Source organism: Felis catus, chromosome D2 (genome assembly GCF_018350175.1).
Source record: "Felis catus isolate Fca126 chromosome D2, F.catus_Fca126_mat1.0, whole genome shotgun sequence".
Classification (NCBI taxonomy): Eukaryota; Metazoa; Chordata; class Mammalia; order Carnivora; family Felidae; genus Felis; species Felis catus.
The window spans coordinates 21,949,577-21,962,924 of NC_058378.1; the positions used below are offsets into that span (position 1 = coordinate 21,949,577).

At 39.4% G+C, this 13,348-nt stretch overlaps 1 protein-coding gene across 33 annotated transcripts in view; it reads right to left on the bottom strand.

The window, feature by feature from the left end:
- Positions 1-13,348, bottom strand: part of ANK3 (ankyrin 3) — a 682,576-nt gene that overhangs the window by 92,789 nt on the left and 576,439 nt on the right. For 16 of the 33 annotated variants that reach the window (XM_045040024.1, XM_045040003.1, XM_045040008.1 and 13 more), the window contains 3 exons: positions 10,801-10,924; positions 9,146-9,157; positions 5,790-5,892 (listed from right to left, as the gene is read on the bottom strand). In XM_045040024.1, the coding sequence (XP_044895959.1) occupies positions 5,790-5,892; positions 9,146-9,157; positions 10,801-10,924 (239 nt within the window). Of the gene's footprint in view, positions 1-5,789; positions 5,893-9,145; positions 9,158-10,800; positions 10,925-12,219; positions 12,355-13,348 lie in introns of those variants that run through there. The other 17 variants (XM_019813142.3, XM_023240460.2, XM_023240461.2 and 14 more) reach the window with 4 other exon arrangements.

Genomic DNA, 13,348 nt, shown 5'->3' on the forward strand with positions numbered 1-13,348 from the left:
CTGCTCTTCTATTTTTGAATAACTACCAGAAATTCATACTGGATTAAATGTTTCTGCCTGCTGTATACATGCATCTCTTGGTCTTACAAATACTTCTAGGGTCATTCAAAGGCACTATAATTAATTGGCTAGCCTGCAAAACATTTTAGACCACTATCATGCCTTCTACCTCATATCTATGTGATGGTCAAGTATTGCCATTCCTTTAATGATGCTTTATATGCCATAATTTTTAGCATAATAATTGTCTCCATAATTTTTATAACTTGTTTCTGAATAAGTTGTCAGTTCCCTTTAAGTCACATTAAATAAGGATTTGTTATTAGAATTAATTTGTTATTAGAATAAAGAACACATGTCTGGGGGCACCTGGGTGGCTTAGTCGGTTAAGCATCTGAATTCAGCCCAGGTCATGATCTCATGGTTTGTGAGCTGGAGCCCCGCGCTGGGCTCTGTGCTGACAGCTCAGAGCCTGGAGCCTGCTTCAGATTCTGTGTCTCCCTCTCTCTTTGCCCATTCCCCGCTCACATACTGTCTCTCTCTTTCTCAAAAATAAATAAACATTAAAAAGAAAATTTTATAAAAAAGAACACATGTCTGATTATAATCTTTTCTGCTAAAAAATGGGTAAAGATGATGGTATCACATCCATCTTAAAAATACCAGCAAGTATGAGATCCTGGAGGACAGAGTATAAAGTCCTAGGGCTCTTTGATGGCTTCCTTCCAACACAGAGCAACACAGGTGCACAGCCTCTAAGGAAGCAGCCTGGAGCCACATGGCCAGTGACTCTGCCATTTATCACCTGTGCCCCCTGGGGTGAGTTAGCTGACTGTGCCTCAGTTTCTTCACCTTTTTAATGGAGCCAAGAAATTATCTCAAATGTTTTTTTTTTGTGAAATATGAATGAGTTAATACTAGCAAAACACTTAGAATAGTGGCATATAGTAGGAGCTCAAAATGAACTGTTTTCACCATGATCCCCATAAGCATCACCACCATACCTCTTGACACAGCATCTACTAAATATTATGCCATTTACGCATGAGGACTGGCTGACATGGATCACACACAGCAATTCCATAAGCCATACCAGACAGTTGCTTTCAATAATTATGCCAGAAGAAATGAAAGAACCAGTCTATTGTATTCATCCTAGACAACTGGGCTTCAATCTGGAATCATCCCTTTTCTTATTACCTCCTATTTGGAAAAGAATGTTTCCAAGCACAGATGTTGTTCCAAAACAATCTGACACACACAAGTCAGAGCTTATAAAACAAATACATTAGGTGTTGAATGATCAATATACAAAAAGATCCCAACCAGAGTTGCTTTAAATACGTGATTCTTATGCAGAGATGCATCCCAGAATCACATGTGGAGCTTTAAAAAACACACGTGTCCAGGAACCCAGCCAAGAGACTCTGATTCTATAGGTATCTTCTTTCCAAAGAGCTACTGTGATTCCAATGTGTGCCCCGATTAAGAATTATAGTAATCTTGGGGTGCCTGGGTGGCTCAGTCCGTCAAGCATCTGACTCTTGGTTTCAGCTCCAGTCATGATCTCACCGTCCATGGGTTCAAGCCCCACATTGAGCTCTGTGCTGACAGTGCAGAACCTGCCTGGGATCCTCTCTCTCCCTCTCTCTCTGCCCCTTCCCTTCTCACGCATGCACTCTCTCTCTCTCTCTTTCTCAAATAAATAAACTTGAGAAAAAAAAGAATTCTACTAATCTCTACACCCAGCAAGGGGCTCGAACTCACAACCTCAAGCTCAAGAGTCACATGTTTTTCTGACTGAGCCACCCAGATGCTCCTTCTCCTAATTAGGAATTCTGACTAGGAATCAGGGGCTTCAGCTCTCGGTGCACTAAAAAATCCTATGCTAAGCCCCTCCTAGCCACTGAGCAATCACAGTTTTTAAAGTTTTTATTCTAATTCGTTTAACATACCGTGTTATATTAGTTTCAGGTGTATGATATAGTTATTCAATACTTTCATACATTACTCAATGCTCATCACCTGACAAGTGCACTCCTTAATCCCCATCACCTATTTAACCCATTCCCTCCACTGATAACCATCAGTTTGTTCTCTATAATTGAGAGTCTGTTTCCTTGTTTCTCTTTTTCTCTTTGTTTCTTAAATCCCACATATGAGTGAAATCATATGATGAGCAATCATATTTTAAAAATTCTTTTTTTATATTTATTTATTTTGGGGGAGAGCACAATAGGGGAGAAGGACAAAAAATAAGGGGACAGAGGATCTGAGGCGGGCTCTGCACTGACAGGCTGACAGCAGCGAGCCCAATGTGGCGCTTGAACCCACCAACCATGAGATCATGACCCGAGCTGAAGTCAGACGCTCAACTGACTGAGCCACCCAGGTGCCCTTAAAAATTCTTTAAGATGATTCTCATGAGCAGTCAGGGCTGAGAGTCACTGCTTTAAACAATAAAATCTTCTGACAAATGCAAGGCATGATTTATTTACATATATATTTTCTGAGGCATATCTACAGGTGACTCTTGATTGCAAGGTAAAGGGAAGGTAAAAGGACAGGGAGTTCATTTCATGGATAACCCAGTATCACAGTGGCAAAAGAGTCCACTCTTGATTATCTGGGGGGAGAATTAAGTGGTTTACAAACTGATCATGATTCAGGCTCAGCAGGGAATGAGGACGGGCTCACTTCTCCCAACCCCCTTCCCAGCTCTGGCCTCCACACCTGCCTTCAACAGCACAGGTTCTTAGGAACACGTGAGTAGCAGGCCTGTGCTAATTATCCTGAATCTCAACTTTACTTTCACTGTGGTTAATGTGCAAACTCATTAATCAGCAGCACAATAATAAAGAGGCAACTAACTATGCTTTGTATAGGTGAGGTCTACTCTTGTTGAAAACAAGCAACACATGGAGAGTTCATTTTTATTCATTTTCAACTTTATGTGTCCAAGCAACTTTAACTGGGCAATGATAGGGCAGTTTTAAATCTGACAGTAAGTCATGTGTCATTGCTTCCAGAATTCTAAATATTTCAGGCTTCTGGCATGCTTTCAGACATAATCAATACTGTGGAGAAACTCCATTTTGAAGTTAATAAATACAGATTTAAAGGCATGATGGATACAAACTAATAATGTTTGCCACTTAATTCTGATATAAAGTCTGTGCTTTATATTAAGCATCCTTCTAAAGTAAATGCTTCTCATTAGTCTTGCAAAGTACACCTAGACCCTTCCCTTTAGCCTCTCTTTGAGGAATTAGCTTCGTCTCTCTTCTATAATAAATGAGATACCAAACACTAAATAAGTTAACACACCTCTTTCAGATTTTGTTTTCCCCTTTCCTCCAAGTTTGTATTTTGAAGGTATTCAAACAAATTAAGAAGTTGAAAAAACTATATAAGAAACACCATTTGCACTTCACCTAAATTCAACATTAACATTTTGCCATGTTTGCACTTGCACGAGCTCTCTCTCTCTCTACACTGTATTTTTCTTTTGGCTGAACCATTTGAAAATCAGTGGCTGACTCAATGATTACTTCATTGCTGAAAACTACAGCATGCATACCCCCAGAACAGAGACATTACCCTGTAAAGTTTCAATAATGTTGTCACTGTTAACAAAACTAACAATGATTTTCTAACAATACAGAGAGTACATTGTCAAATGTCCTCATTTGTCCCTAAAATGTTTTCATGTCATTCATACTTTTTTTTTTTAATCTCTGGTGATTTTATTATGAAGTTGTGTGGCCAGGAATAATGTATGTGTTCCACAAGGAACACCTGTCGGATCAAGGGATTCTCTGTGGTCATTGGAGAAAGCAACTTCCTACCTCTGCAGTTATCAACTTAAGATTTATTTGTAAAGGTTTCAAGATGTCCTAAGCTCTTCTTTCCCTTGACTAGTATAGAGTTGTTTGTGACATCCACAGAGGTGCTTTTCAAACTGAAGCAGCAACAAACTCAACAAGAGAACATCAGCTTTACCTTTAAAGTTCTCTTTATCCTTTCTTTTCACAAATTTTTCATTCTGATTAAAGCTACCCCTTCCAGCCTCCCTGAGTAAGCAGGTGTTGGCAGTAGCTATGAGGTAATGGTGCAAAACCCCTCAGAAGCCTGTTCACCACCTGTAGCATGGCAATCATCTATATTTTAAGGTTGATGTGCAGATATGGAGAGGTAGTGTACCTGGCAGTGGGAGTAGTGGTGATGGTGGTAGTGATGGTGAGGTCATGGTGATGATGGGGGTGATGGTCCCAATTTCAGACCCTTGCCCCCAAGTAAATATACATTCAGAAATATAAACCATCATTAGATTCAATCAAGCATTTAAGATTCCATTATAGAACTAGGCACATACTTTATGTATGATAAAGTGTTACTGATACCTAAGGAATCTCCTATCACCTGCAATTTTGTAAGTTTTGTGGGTTTTCCTTAGTCATGGAGAATAACAGGCATTTCTACACTGGTGTTATAATATATCCACTAATGTCTCATTTCAATTGGGAACATGAAGAGATCAGAATCACCCAACCAGGATAATGACCACAGCCAACCAAGAGAGAGCACCTCAGAATATCTCAACCAATACCTGCGCAATACCTTAACACCCAAGAGCTTAGCTCCATTATTTGAAACAAGTGCCTTCTTTAGTGCTAATACCCACTTAAACCATGACATGCTATCACACCTATAATTATTCTACAAAGGCTGTTTGTGTCTGACAACACCTGAATGGCTACTGTATTCACCTCTGTAAAACCTGCTCACTAAGAATGTTCCAGAGAGTGTAAAGCAATAAAATATTAATTGCAGATTCTTGTGAAATTCCATGTACATCTGTATGTCTGGAAGTCAGCATGTCCCAAACACATGGGAGTTCCTGAAATCTGACTACTGGCTACTTAAACCTCTATCTTGGTGATAATGTTACTATCACGTATTTACCTGCTCCAATTTACCTTCATTGTTCAGTGAATAAGTAAGTGTAGCATGATTTCATCAATTATTTACATTGCTTGAATATGATAAGCCACCTTCAAAATTAGTTTTATGGCCCATTGTTAGCTCATGACTTCACACTTAAAATCAAGTATTGTGTGTATCCAGAATAATGAATAACCCTGAGCCCATATGCAGCAGGATTGCACTGCTGGAACTTCCTGCGTTAAGCCAGTATCTATTCAACCACAATGATCAGAAAGAAAAAACTGTGTGAACACCAGCAGAGATTCTGGTAGAAAACAAAATACTGTCATATCTTGAGAAGGCCCATCACAGGCAGCTTTGAAGCTAAGGGATCAAAGACTTGACCAATCTCACCTTTAACTACTTGCTAAAAACAATTCTAGCAAATTCCAGCATGCACCCACAGTTTGTTTAGGAAAATCAAACACTCATGTGGATAATGTCAGCAACTTTAGCTACCAATTATTATTAACTCTCTTCAAAAAAACTGAAATAGATTTGATCTAGAAATGAGAAAGGTATCTGTGTCATTCTTAGGACTTTCTGAGTTCCTCTCTGTGGGCTTTTGGGGATTCACCTGCAGAAGACCAGGCTATTTCTGTGTATGGCACAACTGATTTCTTTCTCCCCTCCCCTCTTTTTTTACAATTGATTTTCTTCCTTTTTCCCTGGCAGTACAAGAAGATTTACAAATGCAAAATCAAACATGCAGAGGTACAGATTTTGTCACGGAACAAAGAGCTCAATTCAATCACAGCAATGAAAGTTCAACAATCCAACAATATTTTAAGGAGGATGCATACCTGCTCTTTGGATGGTACAAGGAGTTCTTCAATCATCATGCTGTCCCGCGCATAGGAGCTTCTGTTCAAGGTGTACGACCTATCCGAACTGAAGGAGCGGAGGCTGTTGTATTTACAGTTAACCATTCAAGAGTGGTGGATGATGATGAGATGAACAAAATAAAATTAATGCATGCAAGTTTGAAAACAGGCAAGATGGCTAAAAATATCAACAGAAGTTGTTCTTGAAAAGACATTATCAAAAATAAAATCCCTTAAATTTGAGGAAATCTCTTAAGCTTAAACAATTTCATGATCAGATTTTGTTTAAAATTAGGCTAAATGGTGTTAAATCTGTGACAATATGAAATGAATGAAAACTCTGGATGTTTCACTATGATAGTTGAACTAACAGGGTAACTGAGGGTAACTGAGAAGAACCAGATGACTATAGATAATTTGATAGTTTAAGAGATTTTTCTATGGTAAGGCCTTATCTCAGAGTCTCCTTTATCTGTTTACCTTGTACCATTGAATGGAATTATGTCTGCTACCAATGGGTCTGTTCATAAGTCTTTGGAAACTAGCTATGGGTTTGACCTATTAAGAGTTCTGGTTTATAGTTGTACTCATGGAAAACATCAAAAAGGAAATAGTATGACAAATATATCTTACATGATCTTTGCCATCTTTCTCGCCTTGAAAAATTCAAATTTCATGTATGGTGATCTTGTCTTTCCACACTCTACTCTTTTCTTCCTTGTGCCTTAAATTGTTCTCCTTTCTAGCTTCTTTTAAATCCTCTACACAGCCCCTGACTTTCCCAGAGTGCAAGCCCCCTGATGTCCTGAAGTGCCTCTCATATACTGACCTCTAAACTAAAAACCAATATGGAGGGTTGCAGGGGGTGGCAGCAGAAGGGAGTGAAGATGGTTGAAACGTACGAACTTCCAGTTATAAAATAAGTTGGTCCTGGGAATACATACACATCATGGTGACTTAGTTAATAATACTGGATCAAGTATTTGAAAGCTGCTAAGAGAGTGTCTATGTGTGGTGATGGATGTTAACTTGATTTATTATGGTCATCATTACTTTGTATACCTGAAACTAACATGTAATATGTCAATTACCTCTCACCTTAATAATAAAAAAAAAAAGAGTAAGGGATGCTGGGAAGCTTGCACATATGCACATAGGACATGCAGGCTGATTGGGCTCACAACTAATCTGAGCCTTGGCAGAACACCTTGTGATTAATCCTCTGCAAACAGAGGACAGAAACTTGTGGGGAGGTGTTTGAAGCCATCTGCCTCTTACCTCACTATCCCACCTAATATGATAGGCTGTAATAAGGTAATTTCTCATTGTCTCTTGTTTCCAATGAGGTCTGACACTTCCTGCCCCACCCTCCTTGGAATAAGCTGCAGAGCATGAAATCACTTAGCTGCAGTCTGACAGAGTCGACCCCCTGCAATGAAGCATCCCACAGCATCCCACAACTACCGTAGAACCTTTTGTTCTGGTGTTGTCCTTATTGGTATGGAGGACAAAGATGGTGGGAAGTTGCTACCTGTCACTGCCCATGTAAGTAATAAACTGAATCTAAATGTAGCCGCTTGAATCTTTATCAGTAGAATCAGTAAGATGTTGGCCTTGGCCTTGGCTTGTGTAAAAGAGCAAAGAAGATGAAAAGAAGAACGGTTCCTTGCTTTGCACAAAATGACTTCTTTTCCCCAATGTTCCCTATACTAAAGATTACCCAAGGTGGGTATTTTATATCAAGTTACAGAGGCCCCTGAATTATAGGAATCATTCAAAGGGTCCACACGAATGAGGAGATGCATTCTTCTAGGATTAGAGCCTTGGCTTCCACCAGAATCCTTGGGGGATTTTCGACCTCAAAATAACCATCATTGTACAGAGTCATTTTCTAGTGTATTCAGCAAATACACTGATTCTTATTAGTAAGGCACAATATTAGAGACTGGATATAGAAGCAAAAACAAAAAGAACTAAGCCTTATTTCTGCACAGAGATTACCTAGTAAGCCATGTATCTGGCCACTTGCATGGGCGGGCCTTCTGGACCCAGTCACATGATACATAACTCTTCCTTTTTTTTTCTGGGTTACTTGCAAACAATTTTTTGCAAACTGCGTTACTTGCAAACATCTCCCTATCACTCCTGTTTCTAGTCCCTTACCATCCCTCAAATACAATATAAACTTCCTAAAAGCAGATACTGCCCAAGAGAACTTTCTGCAATGACAGGCACTGTTCAATACGTTGGCCACTGGCCAGGTATGGCTGCTGAGCACCTGAGGTGTGGTTATTGTGACTGAAGAATTGAACTGATTTTTACTTAATTTTAACTAATTTCAATTTAAATAATCTTATGTAGCTAGGGGCTATACCATTAGCGTAACTTCTAAGTAGTCATAGCAAGGTTCCATTTGCCCCAGTGATATGGTTGGGAGACACCACATTCATTTCTTTAAGTTCTGGTTCCCATTGTATATGCTAACACTGTGGTATGTAAGAACAACTTTACAGCAGATGTGAACAAACATGTAAACATTAAAAAAATTATTACATATTCATTTCAACTTCAGCTTTAAAAAAATCTAAGATTTGTTGATTTTTAAAAAATATTCTCTTTCTTTTAACTTCTACATGAGTGACAACTGAAGAATAGCCTAGAACTGGGTGCCGTCAATGGGAAAGGCTAAAGATGTCTTTCTTTTACATAACGTCTAAGTTCCTGCTCCTCACTGTTCTGGACCAACAAGTTACGTTAGACAGATGGAGTTCATTAAGCTTCACTCTGAATCCTTAATACATTGAAGTCCTTTCAGCTACTAAAACTAGATATTATTTGCATGGGGGTCTGGAAAGCATTAAATTGTTTCCAACTAAGGTCAACTATATTATTTGTAGCCATCAGTATACCCTACGTGTTAAATATAGGAAGTGTTAGAAAAACACATGCCTCAGAAGTCTAAAATTATATGAATGTACCTAGCACAACCCAAACAAAACAGCAACCAGCAAACAAACTGCTTTTCAAATCAAGATTTTTTCTTCAAACCCAGTGAAAGTTCTCCAGTTACTTCATGCATTACACAAACTTAGTTAAAGGAAAGAAATTCCTTAAGTACTCAATTTTGCATTAAGTCACATTTCTTGTCATACATTCAGTTACTTGCTAATTTTCTAAGAATTACAAAAACGATTTTCTAATGCAGAGCAGGAAAAAAAAATAAGCACATTGCAGCACATCACAGCACAGCACAGCACAATGCTGAAGAAAATAAAAATCAGAAAATGAGTCAGGGAAGGGCAGAAAAACACTGTAAAAGTGACATATCTTCTTACCTGATCTTGGGACTAATTTAAAGTATTTTTAGAAAAACACAGGAGAAGTAGAAAGCAAAAAAATCAGACAGGGAAAAAAGAAAAAAATGTTATGGTTGAATGAGTTACACACTTAATGTATTCCTTTTTAAATGTTACACTCAGAATATTTGGTAATACTCTAACAATACTTTAAGAAATATATCAGTGTTATAGTTTTGGTTTTTTGTTTTTTGTTTTTGTTTTTGTTTTTTTTTGCAGATTTGCCTCTGAGCATAACATGACTTGCCAATGTAAAAAAAATGAGTTACATATAATAGCAACAAATAACGGGTGCAATCAAAACCAGAAGTGTGAAAGCCTTAGGAAAATATGCTGGTGTCATCTCTCCCTGAATGTCAGCCTCTATAATTTTCTATATACAAATGATTGACTCACAAAATGCAGCTTTTACATATCATCTGAGGAAGAGAATCAGCTAGTTATTGGATTACAAAAGCTATTAAACCTCTAAGTAGAATTTTCCCTTGAGATCCTTTGAGACTCTGTATGTTTTTCAGTTTAACTCATGGCTCTGCATGGTTACACGAGATGTTAAATATTTTTAAACAGTTATTTTCCTCTTCTTATTAATGATCCCCTGTTACACTGAGATCTTAAGGACTTTTATAAATATATTTATAAAGCAAAAATTCTATGAAGTTACATAAGGTTCCAAGTTGTATTAATAAAAAGTCTAGCTGAAAGAAAAATCAATTCAGTATCTAAACTTGGCCACATCAACAACACTGAGAATAAACTCCCAGGCTTACTTTGTGGGAAGTGCCATTTACTATTAGACAATGAAACTTTTTACAACAGATCCTTAAACTATAGGAAAATGTCCCCAGGGTTCTAGCTTAGAAAGTTTAATTATTAGCTTTAAAATAACTTGACTGTCAGCAAACATGCTGTTAAACCAACCAGGGAAAAGAAGTCCCCAGATTCTGGACAAGGTCCTGTTTCTTTCAACCAGTGTCAGGTAAGTTTGAGCCAAGGTTTTTCACATGCAAAAGTTTTATACTTCAGTTTTAAAGGCTGAATTTGCTACCATTCCTGTCCATGACTTTGGGTAAGTCATTGCAACACTCCTAACATGTCCATAGTAAACAAAGTAATGCCACAGTTTTAGAGAGATACCCAAACACTTGGTAGACAATTCTAATAAGCTATATGTAATCTTTTTTAGAATGCTCTCTTAAGTTTCAATCATGAATTATTCTTTCAGTGTTAGAGAACAGTGAACAATCAATACAACTATTTCATACTTAGTGGAAAATAAGATTTTTCTTTCACTATGGAACAAAATTTAATTTTTAAACATGGAGACCACACTGACTCTCCCAGTTTTATCAGTGAGCTCTTTTGCCATCATGCTTGAAGCATGACTGCAAGGTGGGGAAAAAAGAACCAACACTCAACATGTTCAATCACGTAAAACCAAGGACTGAGAAACCACAAAAGAAAACAGCAGAGCATGTATACCAGAGTTGAGAACATTTGAGAACATTCTACCAAATTCACATCCTCATCCAAAGAGCACATTTGGGGATAATGTGAACAATGAAAATGATTTTGGTTTATGACAAATCATGGTTGTATTAAGGTAACTATGAAAAACAGCACCAATAAAATACCTGGCAGAACGGGCCCCAAGACTAAAGCCCATGTAGCCCTCTGCAGGGAGAGAGTCATCGCCCAGCTCCTTAAGGTCCTGGGGCCCCAGGTATTTGTCCGTGTCACCTGTCATTGCGTCCTCACCTGTGGATGGACAAAGCAAACCACAATCAGAAGCTTCCCTTTTGAAAATGCATTTGTTGTGGGGAAAACCGCTCCTTTGATCACCAGCAAATCACTCATTTTCTCATAATCCCCTACCCCCTGGATAATATCTGTAACTGCCATTTAGAAGGAAAAAGCATAGGTAGAGGTTAGTCCATAATTTCAAGAGTGAATTTAAGTAGCGAAAGAGCTCCTGGTGTTAAGTTTTCCATATTAAAATGTCTCCCCTGTCTCATTTCCCCTCCTCAAGCCCCGGCTGACTAGAAGGCTGACTAGAACGGTGGATCTTTTACTTTGGTTGGCTTTCCATGCCTCACTATGACAAGGGCAGCTCGTCTGAATGGACGTGGATTGCAAAATAAGAGCCACCTCTCCATTACCGTTCTGGAAAATCATATATGGGAAGGGAATGGACTTTCTTTTTCAAAATGGTCTTCTCACACACAGGATTCCAGTTCGGGGCTTATGGAAGAAACTAGCAAGTTATTTAATCTGAACTATTACTGCTTAATAGTTCAAGGAAAACCTTGAAACACATCAATTTTGAACTGTTTCTACACCAATCACAGTAACAGCTCAGTGCAGCTGCCCCAGGGCTGGAACCCTACTTGGGAAGGAGCTCTACTTTCTGTAGAGACCAAATGTAGAGACCAGCAGTTTGAAAGGACTGATATAAATTGCTCTTTGCCCACCAATACAAAGAGTTAATTTCGTAAAACTTTTACTAGCTACATATGCACAGCATGACCTCACGGAAAAAACCACATTCCAAGAGTGACAGAGCAGGTTTTTCAAATGCCTTTTGCCCTCTGGGACGTTTCCCATCCTTTTCAAAACGTATCACAGACTGTGGAAAAGTTCATTCCGCAAACAGGCAAACCTATCTCCTTTTTATGACTCTCCTTGTCTTTCTGGACACAAGCGTGTCTGGCTGAGAGAGATCTCAAAAGCATGTATGTTATGTTTTCTCAAAGGTAAGTGATTCATCTGTTCCAGCTATATTTTCCAATTCCTTCATTTGGTACCATTTATAATTTCCATTCATTTAAACCCAGGAAACCACAGAGCTTAGCTTTTAAACTACCAATCAAGTCTAAAAATACACTGTCAACTACTGTTTTTGCAAATATAAAAACTAAACAGATCTGTTTTCTACTACTACCCGGTACCAAGAGATTATTTTAAGTAACTATTCACAGCTGGGCTATTTGCACATTCACTGCACATGAAACAAAAACAGCACACACCACGTACAACTTAAAGAAAGAGCTTACTCTGCGGTAAAGCCATTTCCACCAGGCGGGGCTGATCAAATGTTTTCCTGATGTTTCCAGGAATTCCTTAGGCAGTGATTTAGAATATACCTCCGAATCAGCCCAAACAAACCGACCCCTGGGGGTGTATTCACGTCTTCACCACCACCGCAGGGTCCTGCTCAGCATCTTTGTCTTCTCGTAGGCAGTGGAGGACTTACACATCTTTTTCTACTCATCAGAGTGCAAAGATTTTCGATCTTTCAGACCAGAAAAAATAAAAATAAAAAAGAGCAAAACCTGGCTACACTTAATTGAGAAGACCCTTTTGATCACTCTGCAGACATCCTTTCAAAGCTCCTTCTGATTGGACCAAGAACTCCGCTGGCAAGCCTCTAGCAGGACCGAATGGTGACATAAATGCAAGCCCTTGAGTTATTTGTATGTAAATATGAGGACTGCTCCAGTGTAGACTTTCGGTAATTTGATACCAATGCCCGGTGCCTAACCGGGTAACCGAGACCGCCTTAAATCTAGGGAGAGCCGGCGAGCGGGGTGCTGCGTTTAGTCAGGAGGTGACTCTTCTCCAACATGAATGAAGAAACGGCCAAGCCAGGTAGAAGAAAAAACAGAAGAAAACAAAGAAATGGCCCAGGCGGGGAGTGGCAGGGAGCTCCAGGCAAACTTTCAACTTTGTTCTCAGCTGGGAACACCGGGAGCCCTGGTTATTTATGGTCCCTGTCAGGTGGAAGGAGGGGAAAAAAAGAGCCAGAGGGAGGGCCTGCCCTTGAGCCGAGGTGCTGAAACTGTGGGGCTGCGGGAAGCCACAGCGATTCCAGAAGCTCTCCGAGAAGCGCCTGAGAGTACATGGATCCCCACTGCTTTTTGTCAAGAGTTGGAAGAACGGAGCAGAAGGAAAAAGCAAGTGAATGTCTGCTTTATTTTGGGCATAAGTTCTTTCGACTCTTTAACCCACTCAAAGGAACTAACTGGTCATCCCTCCACCACCACCCCCCTCCCCCGCCCCCTTGAGAAGGCTCTGGAGAGAGCTCCCAGCAGAGAGGAAGAAGCATTTGCTGCGAAGGGCAGGAAACAGCCCGGAGGAGGCACTGCTGTCACTTTGCTGTTACGGTGTTTGCCTCTCTCTGGG